Source organism: Hypanus sabinus, chromosome 24, assembly GCF_030144855.1.
Source record: "Hypanus sabinus isolate sHypSab1 chromosome 24, sHypSab1.hap1, whole genome shotgun sequence".
Classification (NCBI taxonomy): Eukaryota; Metazoa; Chordata; class Chondrichthyes; order Myliobatiformes; family Dasyatidae; genus Hypanus; species Hypanus sabinus.
In genome coordinates this window covers 17188699-17207751 of record NC_082729.1, presented here as the reverse complement: position 1 = coordinate 17207751, position 19053 = coordinate 17188699, and the positions used below count along the sequence as shown (strand labels likewise).

At 43.3% G+C, this 19053-nt stretch overlaps 2 protein-coding genes and 1 long non-coding RNA gene across 8 annotated transcripts in view; all 3 read right to left on the bottom strand.

Moving 5' to 3' along the window:
• The window catches only part of LOC132380530 (uncharacterized), a 31078-nt gene extending 24419 nt beyond the window's left edge, over positions 1-6659 (bottom strand). For 5 of the 6 annotated variants that reach the window (XR_009507804.1, XR_009507803.1, XR_009507799.1 and 2 more), the window contains exons 1-2: positions 6418-6659; positions 5708-5839 (exon numbers count right to left, since the gene is read on the bottom strand). This is a non-coding gene — a long non-coding RNA (uncharacterized LOC132380530). The remainder of the gene's footprint in view (positions 1-5707; positions 5840-6417) is intronic. The other variant, XR_009507801.1, reaches the window with a different exon arrangement.
• A 4976-nt stretch (positions 6660-11635) lies between these two features.
• Positions 11636-15562, bottom strand: LOC132380518 (histone H3). The gene has a single exon (XM_059949396.1). The coding sequence runs from the start codon at positions 15517-15519 to the stop codon at positions 15109-15111; it is 411 nt and encodes a 136-aa protein (XP_059805379.1). The 5' UTR covers positions 15520-15562; the 3' UTR covers positions 11636-15108.
• A 723-nt stretch (positions 15563-16285) lies between these two features.
• Positions 16286-16950, bottom strand: LOC132380515 (histone H1-like). Its single transcript, XM_059949393.1, has one exon. It carries the CDS (start codon positions 16926-16928, stop codon positions 16296-16298), a length of 633 nt encoding a protein of 210 aa, XP_059805376.1. The 5' UTR covers positions 16929-16950; the 3' UTR covers positions 16286-16295.
• Between the last annotated feature and the right edge of the window lie 2103 nt (positions 16951-19053).

Genomic DNA, 19053 nt, shown 5'->3' with positions numbered 1-19053 from the left:
TAGATGTTTCAGAAAGGACAGGGAGGGAGGCAAATGAGGTGGCGGCATGGCGCTGTTGATTGGAGATAGTTTCACGGCGGCAGAAAAGGTGGGCAACATGGAGGGATTGTCAATGGAGTCTCTGTGAGTGGAGATTAGGAACAGGAAGGGGTCAATAACTTTACTGGGTGTATTTTTATCGGCCGCCCAATAGTAACAGGGGTATCGAGGAGCAGATAGGGAAACAGATCCTGGAAAGGTGTAATAATAACAGAGTTGTTGTGATGGGAGATTTTAATTTCCCAAATATATATTGGCATCCCCTTGGAATAGGGGGGTTAGATGGGGTGGAATTTGTTAGGTGTGTTCAGGAAGGTTTATTGACACAATATGTAGATAAACCTACAAGTGGAGAGGCTGAAGCTGATTTGGTATTGGGAAATCAACCCGGTCATGCAGATCTCTCAGTGGGAGAGCATCTTGGAGATACTGATCATAATTCTCTCTCCTTTACCATAGCATTGGAGAAATATAGGAACAGACAAGTTAGAAAAGCATTTAATTGGAATTATGGGGAATTATGAGGCTATCAGGCAGGAAATTCGAAGCTTAAATTGGAAACAGATGTTCCCCAGGAAAAGTATGGAAGAAATGTGGCAAATGTTTCAGGGAATATTTGTGTGAAGTTCTGCATAGGTATGTTCCAATGAGACAGGGAAGTTATGGTAGAGTTCAGGAACTGTGATGTACAAAGGCTGTAATAAATCTGGTTAAGAAGAAAAACTTACAAAAGGCTCCTGCTATTCCTACAGGACCTTGAGGGAAGTTTGTGTAGAAATAGCAGGAGCTCTGACGGAGATCTTTAAGATGTCATTAGAAACAGGGATTGTGCCGGAGGATTGGCGTATTGCTGATGTGGTTCCATTGTTTAGAAAGGGTTCTGGAAGTAAGCCTAGCAATGTCAGTTTGACATCAGTGGTGGGTAAATTAATGGAAAGTATTCTTAGAGATAGTATTAATAATTATCTGGATAGACAGGATCTGATTAGGAGTAGCCAGCATGGATTTGTGCGTGGAAGATCATGTTTGACAAACCTTATTGAATTTTTTTAAGAAGTTACGAGGAATGTTGACGAGGGTAAGGCAGTGGATGTAGTAAACCCCAATACTTATGGACTTCAGCAAAGCCTTTGACAAAGTTCCACATGGAAGGTTAGTTAAGAAGGTTCAGTCGTTAGGTATTAATGCTGGAGTAATAAAATGGATTCAACAGTGGCTAGATGGGAGATGCCAGAGAGTAGTGGTGGATAATTGTTTATCGGGATGGAGGCCGGTGACTAGCGGGGTGCCTCAGGGGTCTGTTTTGGGCCCAATGTTGTTTGTAATATACATAAATGATCTGGATGATGGGGTGGTAAATTGGATTAGTAAGTATGCCGATGATACTAAGGTAGGAGGTGTTGTGGATAATGAGGTGGGTATTCAAAGCTTGCAGGGAGATTTATGCTGGTTAGAAGAATGGGCTGAACGTTGGCAGATGGAGTTTAATGCTGAGAAGTGTGAGGTTCTACATTTTGGCAGGAATAATCCAAATAGAACATACAGGGTAAATGGTAGGGCTTTGAGGAATGCAGAGGAACAGAGAGATCTAGGAATAACAGTGCATAGTTCCCTGAAGGTGGAGTCTCATGTAGATAGGGTGGTGAAGAAGGCTTTTGGAATGCTGGCTTTTATAAATCAAAGCATTGAGTACAGAAATTGGGATGTAATGTTGAAATTGTACAAGGCATTGGTAAGGCCAAATTTGGAATATTGTGTGCAGTTCTGGTCACCGAATTATAGGAAAGATATCAATAAATTAGAGAGAGTGCAGAGACGATTTACTAGGATGTTACCTGGGTTTCAGCACTTAAGTTACAGACAAAGGTTGAACAAGTTAGGTCTCTATTCAATGGAGCATAGAAGTTTGAGGGGGGATTTGATCGAGGTATTTAAAATTTTGAGAGGGATAGATAGAGTTGATGTGAATAGGCTGTTTCCATTGAGAGTAGGTGAGATTCAAACGAGAGGACATGATTTGAGAGTCAGGGGGCAGAAGTTTAAGGGAAACACGGGGGGTATTTCTTTACTCAGAGAGTGATGGCTGTGTGGAATGAGCTTCCTGTAGAAGTAGTAGAGGCCAGTTCAGTTGTGTCATTTAAGGTAAAATTGGATAGGTATATGGACAGGAAAGGAGTGGAGGGTTATGGGCTGAGTGCGGGTAGGTGGGACTAGGTGAGATTAATAGTTCGGCACGGACTAGGAGGGCCGAGATGGCCTGTTTCCGTGCTGTGGTTGTTATATGGTTATATGGTTCAGAGAGCTAGGTAATGTTAGAGATCTAGAAGAAAATAGGGCTAATAGGAAGGAGCTTAAGAAGGAAATTAGTAGAGCCACAAGTGGACATGAGAAGGCCCTGGCGGGCAGGATTAAGGAAAACCCCAAGGCGTTCTACAAGTATGTGAAGAGCAGGAGGATAAGATGTTAAAGAATAGGACGTATCAAATGTGACAGTGGGAAACTGTGTCTGGAACTGGAGGAAATAGCAGAGATACTTAATGAATACTTTACTTCAGTATTCACTATGGAAAAGGCTCTTGGTGATAATAGTGATGACTTGCAGCAGTTTGAAAAGTTTGAGCATGTTAATATTGAGAAAGAGAATGTGCTGGAGCTTTTGGAAAGCATCATGTTGGATAAGTCATCGGGCCCAGATGAGATGTACCCCAGGCTACTGTGGCAGTTGAGGGAGGAGATTGCTGAGCCTCTATCGATGTTCTTTGCATCCTCAATAAGGACAGGAGAGATTCCAGAGGATTGGAGGGCTGTGAATGTTGTTCCTTTATTCAAGAAAGGGAGTAGAGATAGACCAGGAAATTATAGACCAGTGAGTCTTACCTCAGTGGTTGTTAAGTTGATGGAGGAGATCCTGAGAGGCAGGATTTATGAACATTTGGAGAGGTATAATGATTAGGAATAGTCAACATGGCTTTGTCAAGAGCAGGAGGAGCCTTTCTAGCCTGATTGAATTTTTTGAGGATGTGACTGAACATATTGATGAAGAAAGAGCAGTAGATGTAGTGTATATGGATTTCAGCAAGGCATTTGATAAGGTACCCCAGGCAAGGCTCACTGAGAAAGTAAGGATCCAAGGGGACATTGCTTTGTGGATCAAGAACTGGCTTGCCCACAGAATGCAGAGTGGATTGTAGACGGGTCATATTCTGCGTGGAGATCAGTCACCAACGGAGGGCCTCTGGGATCTGTTCTGGGACCCTTACGATGTGTGATTTTTATAAAAGACCTGGATGAGGAAGTGGAGGGATGGGTTGGCTGATGACACTAAGGTTGGAAGTGTTGTGGATAGTGTGGAGGGCTGTCAGAAGTTACAGTGGGATATTGGTACAATGCAAAACTTGGCTGAGACGTGGCAGATGGAGTTCAACCCAGGTAAGTGTGAAGTGGTTCATTCTGGTAGGTCAAATATGATGGTAGAATATAGTATTAATGGTAAGACGCTTGGCAGCGTTGAGGGTCAAAGGGATCTTGGGGTCCGAGTCCATAGGACGCTCAAAGCAGCTGCGCAGGTTGACTCAGTGGTTAAGAAGGCATATGGTATATTGGCCTTCATCAATCTTGTAATTGAATTTAGGAGCCGAGAGGTTATATAGGACCCTGGTCAGACCCCACTTGGAGTACTGTGCTCAGTTTTGGTCGCCTCACTACAGTCAGGATGTGGAAGCCATAGAAAGGGTGCAGAGGAGATTTACAAGGATGTTGCCTGGATTCGGGAGCATGCCTTATGAGGATAGGTTGAGTGAACTCAGCCTTTTCTCCTTGGAGTAATGGAGGATGAGAGGTGACCTGATAGAGGTATATAAGATGATGAGAGGTGTTGATCATGTGAATAGTCAGAGGCTTTTTCTCAGGGCTGAAATAGTTGCCACAAGACGACACAGGTTTAAGGTGCTGGGGAATAGGTACAGAGGAAATGTCAAGGGTAAGTTTTTTTACTCAGAGAGTGGTGAGTGTGTGGAATGGGCTGCCGGCAAAGGTGGTGGAGGCAGATACAATAGGATCTTTTAGAGACTTTTGGATAGGTACACGGAGCTTGGAAAAATAGAGGGCAATCTGTAAGCCTAGTAATTCCTAGGGTAGGAATATGTTTGGCACAACCTTGTGGGCTGAAGGGCCTGTATTGTGCTGTAGGTTTTCTATGTTTCTAAAAATCCACATCATCCTCAACATTCAGTCTTGACAGACTTTCATCACATAAAACCTTAAACCTCTCCCAATTTGCTTTTCCAAATGATCACCTCTTAAAAGTTGCCTCTTGTCCCCTATAAATCCAAACCCAAGCTTATAAATATAAGAAAATGATCATTCCCCAATGTTTCATCTTCCATGACATCCCACTCACTCCAGCTAGGATGTTCAAAAGTACAGTTATATCAGTTTCAGCACTAAGATGAACATTAAATCTCCTACCCCTCCCATCATTAAGACTCACAGGATGGGAAATATCTAAAAATTCTTCTACAACCAAACCATTACAATCATTCCATGAAAAAATCCCAACACCATACACCCCTTAGTGAGCTAAAGCTACATATACTTTCCAACAAAAGTTTTCTACAAGGGTTGTAAAAACATATCACTTAATACCCCTACCTGTTGAATCAAGTACTTCTACTGTAAATGCCTTATACACTTCATTCACATCTACAACACTATATCCTATCCCTTTCCTTATAAAACTTGCAACCCCACCCCATCTACCAATTAACCCATCACACTCAATTGTAATATAATTTTGCAAAGAAAAATTTGAATGTAATAGCCAGGATACCTGAATAAATATAACATCAGCTGAGTTTGATAAATCAGAAACAAACTTCTTAACATCTTGACCATTAGAAATCAGGCTTCTTGCATTTCATTTCAATATTCTTAATCCCATTATGTATCTTCACAAGGAGACTGAAATACAGATACACCACCCATTGGAGCTTCATTTAGTTTCCCACATAATACCAGTTATAAAAAGTTACCTTCAGCAGCTTTCACAATTCTAATTTTCTCAGTATGACTCGATGTCTGAGCAACACAATTCACCACACCCATTATAAACATCACAAACTTTATTTTATTTAAAAAATATTTTTATTAAGAGAACTATGATGCCAACATTGTGTCTGACTTCACATTCTGTTCTCCGACTGGTAGTTGATCAACTTTCGGTTCAACTTTTTGCAAGCCTTCTGATTAAGACACACCTAACTGTATTTTAACTTTTTGAACTTTAGCTGGCTTCTTAAGCACTCCACATCCTCTATAAGCTCCACTATGTTCTCCACCACAAATACAAAACTTCAACTTTACGCCTTTCCTATGACATACTGTCACAACATGCACAAACCTCTGAAATTTTTAAGATCTAAGCAGAGGTGGAAGATAAGCTCAAACATTATAACTAACATACCCCAAACTAATTTTATCAGGGAGTTTCACCTCATCAAAATATATCAGTATAGATAAACTATCCATCCTGTTCACATTTTTGACTACTTGCAATCTCCTTACTCCATAACGTTGCTTCCCAACAATTAAAATTTAACTTCTATCGAAATCTCCACTGGAATACCCATTATAACACCCCTATATTTTCATTAGGCAACATAGACATTACCTTTTCGTCAAGTAAAGTCTTCAATCACTGTTTCTTATCCTTGCACACGACTAACACATTGCCTCTTCTTAACGTACGAGCACAATCTGTATTCCATATATCGATTTCAATTTTGTTGTGGATTTCAAAGGACTGATAGAAGAAGGTTGTTCCGGGTCAAATATATAAAATACATTGTTTCCTCTGTTTTCAAAATACCTCACTTGAAATCATTTCAATGATTTCCGTTTTCCAGATCTAGATTCAATTTCATTCCCACCTCCTCCCGCCAACCAGCCCTCACCCAAACCCACCATTTGCGGTTCTTTTTCCAGACCCTCTCCCCTACCTGAACCTACACTGTTTCTCAACATCCCCACACCATTCACAGGCAGCGCCACCGATCGCGCTGCAGAGCAAAAACATGACGCGGGCCGAGCCAACACCGACACTAGTGAAGAAGTTTTCTTTTGACTTTTAAGGGCGGTTGGCAGTCCAACTTAAAGTTCCATTACCAAGTCAGGAATTTTCCGCTCACGTTCCCCTTAAATATTTCACCTTTTACAGTTAACCAATGAGCTCTAGTTGAAGTCCCACCCAACCTGAGTGGAAAAAGCCTGCTCTCATTTATCTTATATATCTCCTCAGAATTTTATATTTTTCACGAATCTCCCTTCAATCTTATACGTTCCAATCAATAAACTCCTAAAATATTTAATCTCTCCTTATACCTTGGGTCTACTGCGCAGGCGTGAAGGTCATTGTTCGTTCTCAATATCGCCCATGTGTGCAGTGAACAAAAGTCCTGGGAGAATCGGTCGCAGGAAGGAACAGGGTTTATGAGCACCGGCGTCTGCACAGTTACCCTGGGACAATTGCTGTGAGCCGAAACATGCCAGGGCCTAGCACTCTGGGACACTCAGTTATTTCCATCTCTTTCAGTCCCACGATCCATATCCAGACCCCGGGAAGCTTTCTGCTGATGGACAAAGGCACGCGCGCCATTTTAGCGCATGCGTACTGCTGGGACACTGTGACAGATAGATCGGTTTCTCCTTCGTGGTGCTTTTTGGGTATAGAAGCAGTCATTTCCACCAGTTCTCTCCCTCACCCCCCCCCCCCCTCCCCAGACCGCAGGGCGTGTTTGGAAGCACAGACGGTGGAATGAAAGCGTGTGGTTCTCTCAGACACTGTCTTACTCCACCTACCTAAATCAAAGGATTTAGGTATTTTTAACTCTTGTCAAAAATATAGAGAATCGCCCCGTCAATGGAAATCGCCCCGTCTCTGAGTGCTGCATGGAAAAAAAGAACAAAATCCTTCCATAGGCTGCAATTTTTGAGAAAATCACCTTTGTTTGAGTTCTTCTTCTGGACTCTTCTGTCCGTGAGAACACCTTTTGTCCATTCTTTCCGGGTACATAAGGTACATAATGATATCAAACACCTTTGTCCTGGGTAACGAGTGACCTGCAGCTTTCACATCACAAAACTGCCACACTCCAATGAGAAATCCTGCTGCCCTTCTCTTCATATTATTGGCATTGCCACTGATTAGTTTAACAATGCTAATTACTTGTGTGTGTGCGATGGAGGGGAAGGGAGCCAGAGTAATGAGAAAGTCTCCAGGATCACTTGCTGTAACAGTGTGCTCACAAAGCTTAACATGGAGACTAAAATTGTCTCATCTGGGATATTATCCTTCACGCATTGATGGATTTTCTAATTTGTTTAGCAGTTTAGCAATGGCAAAGAATTTGTGCAGTGGAATCTCAAACAGAACAACATGTTAGTTTTGCTGTCTCTGTCCAGATATTTAATGAGTAACCAGATACAGACATCCTACTCTGCAAAAACTTATTTCGGGGAGGTTGCACCAACAATTTGCGGGAGACTCTCGGAACGTCCGGGAGAGGTGGGATGTCTGCAATAGAGCAGCTCCTGATCAGCTAGCCAGCTAGTTTAAATAACGGTAGCTATGATAATGAACGAATGACACCTGTCAAACTCACCTCAATAGGTCTTACATTTTAACTCACCATGGGCAATAGACAAGTTACTGTTGTAAACAGTGCAGCGAGCAACACTGTCATTATTTTTCACCCTTATTAGCCAGGAGTACAATTCAGTGTAGTTTGGGGTGAAGTCCGTTTTATATTTTCTTTTTTTGGAACACTCCGCCATCATGTGTTCTCGCCCTCCCTCTCCCTCTCTCTCTCACGTCAGGGAAACACTATCAATATGTGGGAGGCTCCCGGAACTTCTGGGACAGGTGGGATATCTGGCAGATATTTCCTTAGTAACGTCAATATATCTGTTATTGATCCTTGGAGATGACAAATTATTTCACCCCAGCTGGGAACATACTTTGCCTATGAAATGAAGTTTTCTTTTGTAGTTCAGTAAAATTGACTGTAACCAGGTACGGAGAACACATCAGCATTTGTTCACAAGAGACCAGCCCTTCAACTACGTTTATTGTGCAAGGGATTCACTATGTCTGGCATCTGACATGATGCATTGCCAGGGAATTCATAGAGAACTGTGGGAGGGGTTTACTCACTCATTCAGCCAGCGAGTTTAAACTGAGGGAAGGCTGTTCACCTGCTCAAACTGTGTGAAGGGATTTATTCAATAATCTGACCTACAAAAACAACAGCAATTTCACATTGGGGAGAGGTCGTTCACCTGCTCAGACTGGGAAGGAATTCACTCACTCATCCCTCTTTGTGACACACTGATAGACTGAGTTAACACTGAGGGAAAAGTTTAAATCTGCTACATGCTTGATATTTAACCATTACATAGTTGAATCCAGAGGCTTGTTCAAAAGTAACTGTTTGTGTTGAATTTTGCAATTTTTGCTGTACTCAGTTCAATACTTGGTCACTGGGCATGGGAGGAATTTCTTCTGTTGATCTGATTTCCTTATTCTGCATCTGTGACTAATAAATCAGTTCTATTTTAAATTCTGTCTCAGATACCTAGTTAATCTATAATACACCCAGTATACAGAGTGGAGTCAACTCAGCCTAGCTGTTCTCTGGCAGTGTGTCTGTTCCTCAACAGTCATTGTTAATCCACCCTTACTGTTTACCTCCCCCCTCCCCCGTGGTGCTGGGTTCCTAACAGAGGTTTCCTTTTTATTTCCTACATGAATTTCTACAGACTGAAAATGACAACCTGACTGCAGTTTTGTCCCCCATGTTCTTCATCCCTCACATTTCTTAGCTGAGGACGACTGATATTGGTGGCTAACCTTCTCCGAAACCAGCTCTTTTCATTATGGGACAGTTTCACTACTTCAAGAGTGCAGAGTCGCACACTGCTGGGTTGATAGAATACACCACGATCCACAAAAGTCTGAAAGCAGAATGGGGGACCAATAGTTGTTCAGTGAAATAGTCAGAAACCAGAGCTGTCTCAGCAGAGGTGCTGAGCTTGGGACTTCGGACAGTGGTCGGGGTAATGATGATGAGCGGGGTGTGTGGCAACGTGTGACAGAGTAGCAACATTTTGGAGCTGATTGACAGAGAAATTAAAACTAGGGTTGACTGACTGCCAACACAGTTGGCTGAGGAACTGGTGCAGCGGTTCATATTTATCAATCATTGGAATCTCTTCAGGAGAAGGTATGACTTTTACGAAAGAGATGGGTTACACCTGCTCCCAAGGGGAACTAATATCCCTGCCAGCAGGTTTACTGGAGTTGGTCAATAGGCTTTAAACTAATTTGTCAGGGGGATGGGAAATGAAGTCATCTTGCTGAGGATGAGGTGTAAAAATAGAGGCTGTGTGCAGAGAGACTGCTAGCAAGGAGGGGCTGCAGTCCACAGGCTGAGTTGCAGTGCATAAGGTGGACAAAATCGGAAGTGGTGAATACAGGACTGAAGGTGTTATATTTGAAGGCATGCAGTATATAGAATAAGGTAAACTAATTTGTAGCACATTTACACATTGGCATATATGCCATGTTGGCATCACTGAATCACGGCAAAAAGTAGCTTATAAAATGTCTAAGGATATACATTGTATCACAAAGAGAGGCAGGTAAGCAAAGGGAGTGGTGTGATCATTAGAAAGAGGTGACATTGGGCTGGAAGGGGTTGAAACATTGAGGGTAGAATTCAGGAAATACAAAGATACAACTCCCTGTATACAGACCTCAAACAGATATGGTCTGTAAATTACAATGACATATAGAAAATGCACGTAAAAAGGGCAATGTTACAATATTCATAGGTGAGTTCAATACGCAGGTAGATTGAGAAAATCAGGTTGGTATTTTCTGGAATGCCTACAAGGTTCTTTTCTTAGCAAAGCTTGTGGTTGAGTCCACTAAGGGATGAGCATTGCTGGATTTGCGCATAGTTTAAGATGGGGTTAGTGATCATAAATTGATGGAATTTTCCTCCAATATGAGGAGAACCTAAAGTCAGATGTTTCAGTATTACAGTGGAGTAAAGGAAATTACAGTACCATGAGAGACAAACAGGACAACATTGATAGGAAAAGAACACTGGCAGGGATAACAGCCCGAGCAGCAAGAGCTGGAATTTCTGGGAGAAATCTGGAAGACGTAAGATATAAATATTCCAAAGAGGAGGAATTATTTTAAAAGCAGGATGACACATCTGTGGCTGACAAGAGAAGTGAAAGCCAATGTAAGAAACAAAGGAAAGGCATCTAGTTGAGCCAAAGTTAATGGGAAGATAAAGTTTGGGAAGCTTTTAAAACCCAACAGAATGTAACTAAAAATTCATAAAGCAGGGAAAGATGGAATATGCAGGTAAGCTAGCCAATAATATTACATAGAATGTAAAAAGGTCTGTTCAGTTACAAAAATGCAAAAGAGAGCTGAGAGTAGTTATCGCACTGCTGTGAAATCATGCTGGGCAGGTAAAAATGGGGCACAAGGAAACGGTGGATGAACTGAATGAGTTTTCCTTGTGTCTTCTCTGTGGAAGGCCCTAACTAAAGGTATGCCAGAAGTTTGAGTGTGTCAGGGGGCAGATGTGTATGAAGTTGCCATTACGTGAGAGATGATTCTTGGGAAACTGAAAGGTCTGAAGGTAGGTAAGTTACTGCACCAGATGGTAAACACCTCAGTGTGCGGAAAGAGGTTATTGAAGAGATTGTGGAGGCATTCTCGTGATCATTGTAAGGAAGAAAACGGGATATGGACACGGTGTAGTTAGGAGGGATTAGTCTTCGGGTGTTTTTGATTTGCTTTTCAGCTGGTTTGGCACAACATTGTTAGCCGAATGGTCTGTTCCAGTGCTGTACTCTTCTATGTTCTATGTTAAATATTTCATACGCAATAAACTTCTTTAGACAAGTTTGTGGAAACTACGTTGATCAGCTGGAATGGCAAAACTCACTGTCAGTTCCATCAAAAAAATCAGTATCCATCTTTGGGGACCCCCCCCCCCCACCCCCACCACCACAGGATATGCTCTCATCTCACTGCTGCTAGCAGGAAGAAGATAAACAAACCTCAGGACTCACATTATCAGTTCCATGAATTATTATTATCCCTCAACTGTCAGGCTCTTGAACCAAAGAGGATAAATTCAATTAATCACTTTATGATTGAAATGTTTCCACAAACGTCTCACTTGCAAAGGCTCTTCACCTCAAGTTCTCAAGGTATATTGCTTATTTGTAGAATATTATTATTTATTTTAGTATTTGCACATTTGCTGGAATGCCCAAATTGGATATGGTTTCCCATTTACTCTATTATGGTTAGAATTCTGTTGTGCATTTATTGAATGTGCCCAGAAGAAAATGAATTATGCTTGTTGATGGTGACATATATGGACTTTAATAATAAATTTACTTTCAACTTGCCATCAGAATGTGTTCGTATTCCACGTGCATCTATATTTTCCATTTTCCTTTGTGTAATTTCAGCCACAATTCTCTCTCTGGTTGGCAAGGTTCCCAGTCCGCACTGTTACCTGAACCAAATGTGAGCGGCTTCTGTTGGTGGAGCAAGCAATTCTGATTTGTTCCTTCTAATATCTAGTATTACGTACCCCGTAACTGGGTTAACAGACCAGCAGAAATGGACTGATACATTGGAGTCCTGGAGGGACTGAAACTAAAGATGTTTATTAGTACACTAAGCAATACAGTATCAAAAGTGCCAATATACATATAAAACAGGTTAGCAATGATAAATACAGAAGTGCAGGAATAAGAATCAAAACCAAGCTCTATCAAAGTCTAGCGGGTAACTGAATTGTCATAAGAGAACATAGAGTTCAGTTCAGTTTGTATTGAGGTAGTTGTTGTTGTGTTGTAATGTTGGAGAGAGAGAGAGAGAGCGAGCAAGAGATGAGCAGCTGCAGCAGGCAAACATTCTGTCGTCTTCTTGTTCCGTTGTACCATTGGGGTCACCGATTATGACCCTTCTGTACCAGTCTAGACCGTTCTTCAGTGATGGCTTTGTCACCCAGGCAAGGGCTGGCACACACACAAGTCCCCACCGGTCTGCCTTCATTCACTGTGTTCCGGGCCAATTCTCCTGAACCGATCCTCCAGGCCCCCACCTTCCTGTGGGTGCACAACACTCTTTCAGTGTCCACTGGTGTGTCTGTTGGTGTCCCCGCAGACCAGTCTTTTATCCCCCAATGGTGGGGTACCAGCCATCCATCAACTCTATGTCCATCAAACTGGCCACTCCCTACTGTCTCCTCAGGAATGTTAACGAGCAAAGAAGTGTCCTTGTAGCAAAAGGTAAATCATCAATGAAGAAGCCATAATACATAAACCATCCTTCTCCCTCTTTCTTATCTGTAGCAGGTGCCTCTACCTCTGATCATCTCTCTCTCTCATTAGTAGCATAGTTCCAGGGGCGGGGGTCAGCTCTGGACCCCATTTCCATCTGGTTTGTTCAGCACACATAACACTAGTTAATGGGTTGGATTGGTCAAAATAAATTCGACAGGATATTCATCTCTCCCAGCGGCTAATGAAAATTCTAGGATTCCCCATGCCTTATTACCATTCTGCTGTCAGTGCTGTCTAATTAATTTGCGCTCCAAAGATTATTCTGCTTATTTCTAGGTCTTAAATCAACAGAGGAAATGCCCGATCAGAAACCTGCTCCCAAGAAGGGCACTAAGCACTGCCAAAACTATCAGTCAAGTCTGGCAAGAAAGGCAGGAGGCTGAGGAAGGAGAGTTACTCCATCTATACATACAAAGTGATGAAGCAGGTTCACCCTGACACCAGCATCTCTTCCAAAGCCATGACCATCATGAACTCGTTTGTGAACAACATTTTCGAGCGCATCGCAGGTGAAGCTTCCTAATTAGCCCTTTACAACAAGCAGTCGAACATCAGCTCCTGCGAGATCTGGACCACCGTGCACCTACTGCTGCCTGGGGAGCTGGCCAAGCATGCCATATTGGAAGCGACAAAGGCAGTGACTAAGTATACTAGCTCCAAATGAAGAGTGCTGCCAAAACAAACCAAAAACCCAAAGGCTCTTATAAGAACCACTCACTATTTCACTAGCAGAGCTGCTTCTTGAGCCAATTCAAATCCTATTCATGTTAATCAGAATATGCTGTCCACTGGTCAGTATAATCCTAATGTCTCATCCAGTTTAACTACTGTACACATGGAAACATGACCCCTCTTTCTCGTCACTTCATCTCGGTAATCACAAATTGTGTCAGTGGTGCATATTTCCTGATCCTCTTGTTTAATTGTTTTAGGGTATGTGTTTTATTAATTTCTGTCCCGTTTTTGGTAATTTCTGAATCCCATTTCAATGCCAGCCAGTTCTTTCACCAATAATTGGTGAAAACTGCAGTCATAGTTCGTTCATAACCTGATGCAATTCAAATATGCCCCAGGTGAAGCAAATAGCCAGGGAGCAATAATGGATAAAGCCATGCAGGAACATAGCTCATATTGGATAGTCCCGGGTCATCTGATCATTTCCTTCCCACCCAAAGCAGCAAATCTTGCAAACTTGATGTTCCAGTCTTTCAATATATTCTGAGTTGGATGATCATCCACACGACCACTGAAGTCTAGTCAATAATTCACAGACATCTTCAATCTTCGCAGATACTATGACATCTGATCCACTTCCCCCTGCAGAGCAGAAACACAAGACCTACCAACACAACGCAGACGGTCATGACTAACACCCAGACATTTCAAAACTGATGATCCAGCAGAGCTATATGCAACACGGCATAATCCACGGCTGTTGTAATCAGTGCATAATACGAAAGTAATCATTGACACCCAAGGATCTGGAGATTAAATTCACAATTCTTCCGGTAATGTAATAAGCTAATCAGAGAGTCGCCTTATTTGCTGAAGAACAGCGAGCAGAAAGAAAAGCGCCGATAGTAACTATCAGTTCCCCAGATAACCTGAAAAGCCACCGAAGAAGTTATTTACTAATCCGTAGCCTACAAACATATGCTTTGACTCACTAATTCGATCAACATTTATTTTACAGTAACAACGTAAGTGTTATTTCACTCAGCAGGTTGAATATTTCCAGACATTTAGCTTCCACTGTTTATATTCGTGTTCGGTCTGGGTACAAACTTCATCAGATTATGCACTGGTCCCTCTTGGCAAACTGCGGTCTAAGGCGAGTATGTAACGTGGGGGAAATAATATTTCCGTGAAAGCACAGAATTCCAGCGTCTGCAGACTTGTCCCAGTGAATCTATCATGGTCTCGGGAACTGGGGTTGGGAGGAGCAAATAAAAAGCATCAGCCATAATTGAATGGGGAGAGACTCGAGGGGCTAGATTCTACTCCTGTCTTTTGGACTCCACCAGAAATAGGACTGGAAAGCTGCATTTATTAAACCTGTTCTCAATAAAAATAATAGCCGTAGTCAGCAACGATATGCATTGACTGATTAACTTAAGAAAGAATAATTTTTCACCATCAGCCTAAATGGTCCGTTTTAAAGTTTCTGGCAATTTAACTCCAGCCAATCCAGTTTATTTTCTTGTTGGGTCCGTATATAAACGTCAGCACTGGTCTGTCTTATCAAACTGCCGGCTACGGCTAGTTTGCAAAGCGTAAAAAAAAGTTGGTTGTGTGAAAGAACCGGAATTACAGCATCGAGACCACTGCGTCCCCGTGAAACTTTCCTGAAATCGTCTAAAAATAGGGACTGGGTACTGAAGGTTAAGACTGCACTTACCAAAGCCCATTCTCGATAATAGTAGTAATTGCAAATCCCTGGTAACATTGCCACAATAAATCATTAGTACACGACAGATATGTGGGACAGGAACACGTGCTGCCGGTGAGGAAGAGGTTATATCACTGGGAATGGTGTGTCGGTGTACAAGTAGTGACAGCCCTTTCCACTGTCGGATTGGCGGCTCTTAAAAGAGCCTTTTGTTGAGCTTGGTGCCGAGGCCGAATTTAGGCGCGCTCTCCACGAATGCGGCGGGCCAGCTGGATGTCTTTGGGCATGATGGTGACTCGCTTGGCGTGGATGGCGCACAGGTTGGTGTCCTCGAAGAGCCCCACCAGGTAAGCTTCACTGGCCTCCTGCAGGGCCATGACCGCCGAGCTCTGGAAGCGCAGATCGGTCTTGAAGTCCTGAGCGATTTCTCGCACCAGGCGCTGGAAGGGAAGTTTGCGGATGAGCAGCTCGGTGGATTTCTGGTAGCGCCGGATCTCCCTCAGAGCCACAGTGCCGGGCCGGTAGCGATGAGGCTTCTTCACTCCGCCCGTGGCTGGAGCGCTCTTCCGCGCCGCTTTGGTGGCCAGCTGTTTGCGGGGAGCTTTCCCGCCAGTCGATTTCCGCGCTGTCTGCTTGGTACGGGCCATTCTCTTTCAGCAGTCCAAAGTAACCTGAAACACAGTGTCGGAACAGAAGCGGGATCCGGCTTTTAAAGAGTAGATGAAGGACCGCCCCAGCTCAGTGATTGGTTGCAAGAGAGATGTCCATTACAGGGTCTCAGCGTTCCGAATGGCTGCTTTTTTATCACCAGTTTGAAGCTGGCCAGTACTGCTGGCTGAGTGGGGGGTGCGGGAGATGGTAGGGAATATTATCTGTGACCAAATATGGAAACTGGTGATCGGGGGTCAGAATTTAGCCAATCTGACTGCAGCTTAATTTCAAATCGCCCGCCAATTCCAAGAACAAAGAAAAGAAAATCTTATTGCAATAGCGACCGCTTTTCTTATACTGTAATACAATCATGAATTAACAAATTTCAGCTACATTCAGATAGCTGAATGCTTGCATTTTTATCAAATAGCTTCTCGGAGGAAAGGATTTAAATGCATTCATTTACTAAATGGCTTTTCCTGAAAACAACCGTAAAAAGTTTTCAAAAGGACGACAGGAATCAGCACTGAAATGTCGCTGCTCAATAGCAAACCGAGTGCTGCGGTATCCTTTTATACACACGGTTCTTGACCTGCCCGCGAGCCGGAGGGAAGTAGAGACAGCGTCAGGGTAATAGAGCAGAGAGAGACCTCTATCTAACAGTTGCCTCCCGATTTTTCTACAACCGTAAATTTTCTAGCTCTTTCGTGGAACATGTGAGTGGCTCTTAGAAGAGCCGTTGGTTTCAGGTCTTTAAAAGATGCATTTTTATTTACTTTTTGGCAGCCGTCTTCCTGGCTTTCACGGATTTTGCCTTCGGTTTGGGTTTTGCCGATTTCTTGGGCGCCTTCGCCTTCGGAGCTGCGACCTTCTTGGGGCTCTTGGGCTTCTGCGCAGCCTTTTTCGCCGCCGGTTTCTTAGCTGCCGCTTTTTTAGCCGTCGGTTTCTTAACACTTTGTTTCTTGGCGGGAGATTTCTTTGCTGCTTTCTTAGACGCAGTTTTCTTGATCGCCGGCTTCTTGATCTGTGATTTCTTACCCGCTGGTTTCTTCGTTTTTTTCACGATTTTTGCGGTACTGTCCTTTTTAGCGGCCTTCAAGGAGCCGGAGGCACCTGCGCCCTTGGTGTGAACCAGGGAACCGCTTTCCAATTTCCTTTTAATGACCATCTTGATCTGACTTTTGAGCTTTTCCACATCGACACCGTTTGCGGCCAACTCCTTCTTTATCGCGACTATAGACACCCCTCGGTGACTGCGGCAATCCGCCACAATCTTGTCGATCTGTTCGCCCAGTTTGGGACCGGCTGTCTTGGTCCGGGCGGTCGTCTTCTTCTTCTTGGGAGCCTTGGTTGCAGCGGCAGGCTCCGCTGGCGGTGCAACTTCAGCAGCTGCGGTCTCGGTCATGTCGGCGACTCTGTACAAACTCTCAAAGCTCAGAACTGAGTGAGGAATGGAGCGAGAGGCGGCGGTGCAGAGCCATTTAAAGGCAGCGAGCGGACGGGGCGGAGACACCCTGTAGTCAGCTCCCGGCTACTCTGTCTCTCTGTGTTTCTTTCTCCTCAAAAACACCCCCATTCCAGTTAAAATCAGGCACCGCCATCACCCAGACCGCTCTCTGTCTGTGTCCGAGGCCGGATTATTTGTTGTAAAACAAGTGTGGTCAGTATTAAAGGAAAGGGATTTCATATAAACCAGTTTAACTGCTACTCTAATGTCGTCCTCACCCGCGACCGCCGGAATGTTCGTTGTTTTCCGACTGTAATATTGAAATTAACCAAAAATTTGTGGTTAATTCCTACTTAAGGACTGAGCTGGAGAACCGGGTCATCCTGTGGCAGGGAAATCTTTTTATTTTCCACAGGAGGGACGGCGAAATCCGGCGATGTGATCGGACTCAGAAACACAGCCGCAACGCATTTAAAATGTCACTGGTTTATCTGTTCTGTACCTTGCAATATTTAATTTACGCACTTTAGTTTGTTTATTTATGTGTAATCTATCTATAGATTTAATCGTTACTTTCATAAGTCATTTGTTGTGTGTACGGTGCTTTACACTCGAGTTCGGAGAAACATCTCGTTTGACGGTCTACACATATATATATTGTTAATGACAATAAACTTGCAGTGACTTAACTTGACAGTGAACTCAATCTGAGCCGTCGGGCTTTTTAACTCTTTATTTGACACACTGTTCAGATCTGCACAGTCACGGCCCAAACTGTGGACCTGGTGCACAGTTCTCAGTACAGGTTTTCCTCTCCATTCGCATCTCGATTTCCAGCTCAGTATCATCTCCTCTTGTTTCCCTTCCATCTTGAGCCATACCTTCCTCTTTAGTAAACTTTCAGGAGAAATATTCATTACGAAACTCACCCTCCTTTTGGGGTTCAAGATCTCGGTAGCCCCGCTGATCGCTAAGGGGACCGAAGCTCTAACACTCTTAAGACAACGGGAGAACCTCTTCGGAGATTCCGGAACCTCACCTGCCAGATCCATCTCATACTCCCTCTCTTTGCCCTCCTGGCTTCCTTCCTCAGAAGATTCTGAATCTTCTTGTAGCCAGGAAGAGCTGGTTTGATGCCAACGTCCTGAATGAGAGTATGTTTTCTGTTTTTTTTTCCCCAAACCTGAACCTCATTATCTCACATTTGCCAAGGTTCCCCAAACCTGCCAGATTACCTTTCACCCTAATAGGAACATTCTGTTTCCAGGCACTTGCCATTCTACATGCCATACATTCACTTTCTTTCTTACAGGCTCTCCAAATCGACCTTGGCTAGTAACTAATTTCCCCAAGATTACCCTGCCCCAGTTTACAAACCTAACCCGTGGAGCTGACGTACTGTCTCCTTCCCGTCACTCTCTTAAACTAACAGAGAGAATGAAGAAGTTATCAAAAATTACATGGGAACCTTGGTCAATTGTGTAAGTCAACTGAGGAATGGCTGCCTTACTGAACATTCAGGCTCAGAAAAGATTGTAGAAAGGAGGTCAGTTATCAAAGGTTTGATTCAGCTTGTGACTGTACAATGTCTGCACTCTGTTCTGTTAGGACACAATGTTTGGATTTATTGATATACAGCGCAGAAAAGGTCCCTACAGTCTCTTCAGCCATGCTGACCAGAAATCCACCAGTTTAATCCCAGCCTAATCATTGGTCATTGTAAATTGTCCCTTAACCTCCCAACCAGTAGGTCTTTGGACTGTGGGAGGAAACCAGAGCACCCAGAGAATGTACAAACTCCTCACAGGCAGCAGCAGGAATTGAACCCTGGTCGCCTGCAATTTTAAACCTTTCCTTCCTGAAACTTCCACAAAACTGGCATCACAGATGGACAGGATGGGGAAGAAAGTATTTGGTACACTGGCCTCCATCAGCAAAGATGATTAGCACAGGAGCTGGAATGTGATGATCTTTTTGTGTAAGACATTGATGAATTCACACCCAGAATATTGTGTGCAGCTTTAGTCACCCTGATTAGAGCCACATGTAATTAAGTTGCAAAGAGTGAAATGAAGATTTAGAA

Bases quoted from the DNA above. Each gene is read 5' to 3' on its own strand.
- LOC132380518 (XM_059949396.1), bottom strand. From the start codon at position 15,519: ATGGCCCGTACCAAGCAGACAGCGCGGAAATCGACTGGCGGGAAAGCT.
- LOC132380515 (XM_059949393.1), bottom strand. From the start codon at position 16,928: ATGACCGAGACCGCAGCTGCTGAAGTTGCACCGCCAGCGGAGCCTGCC.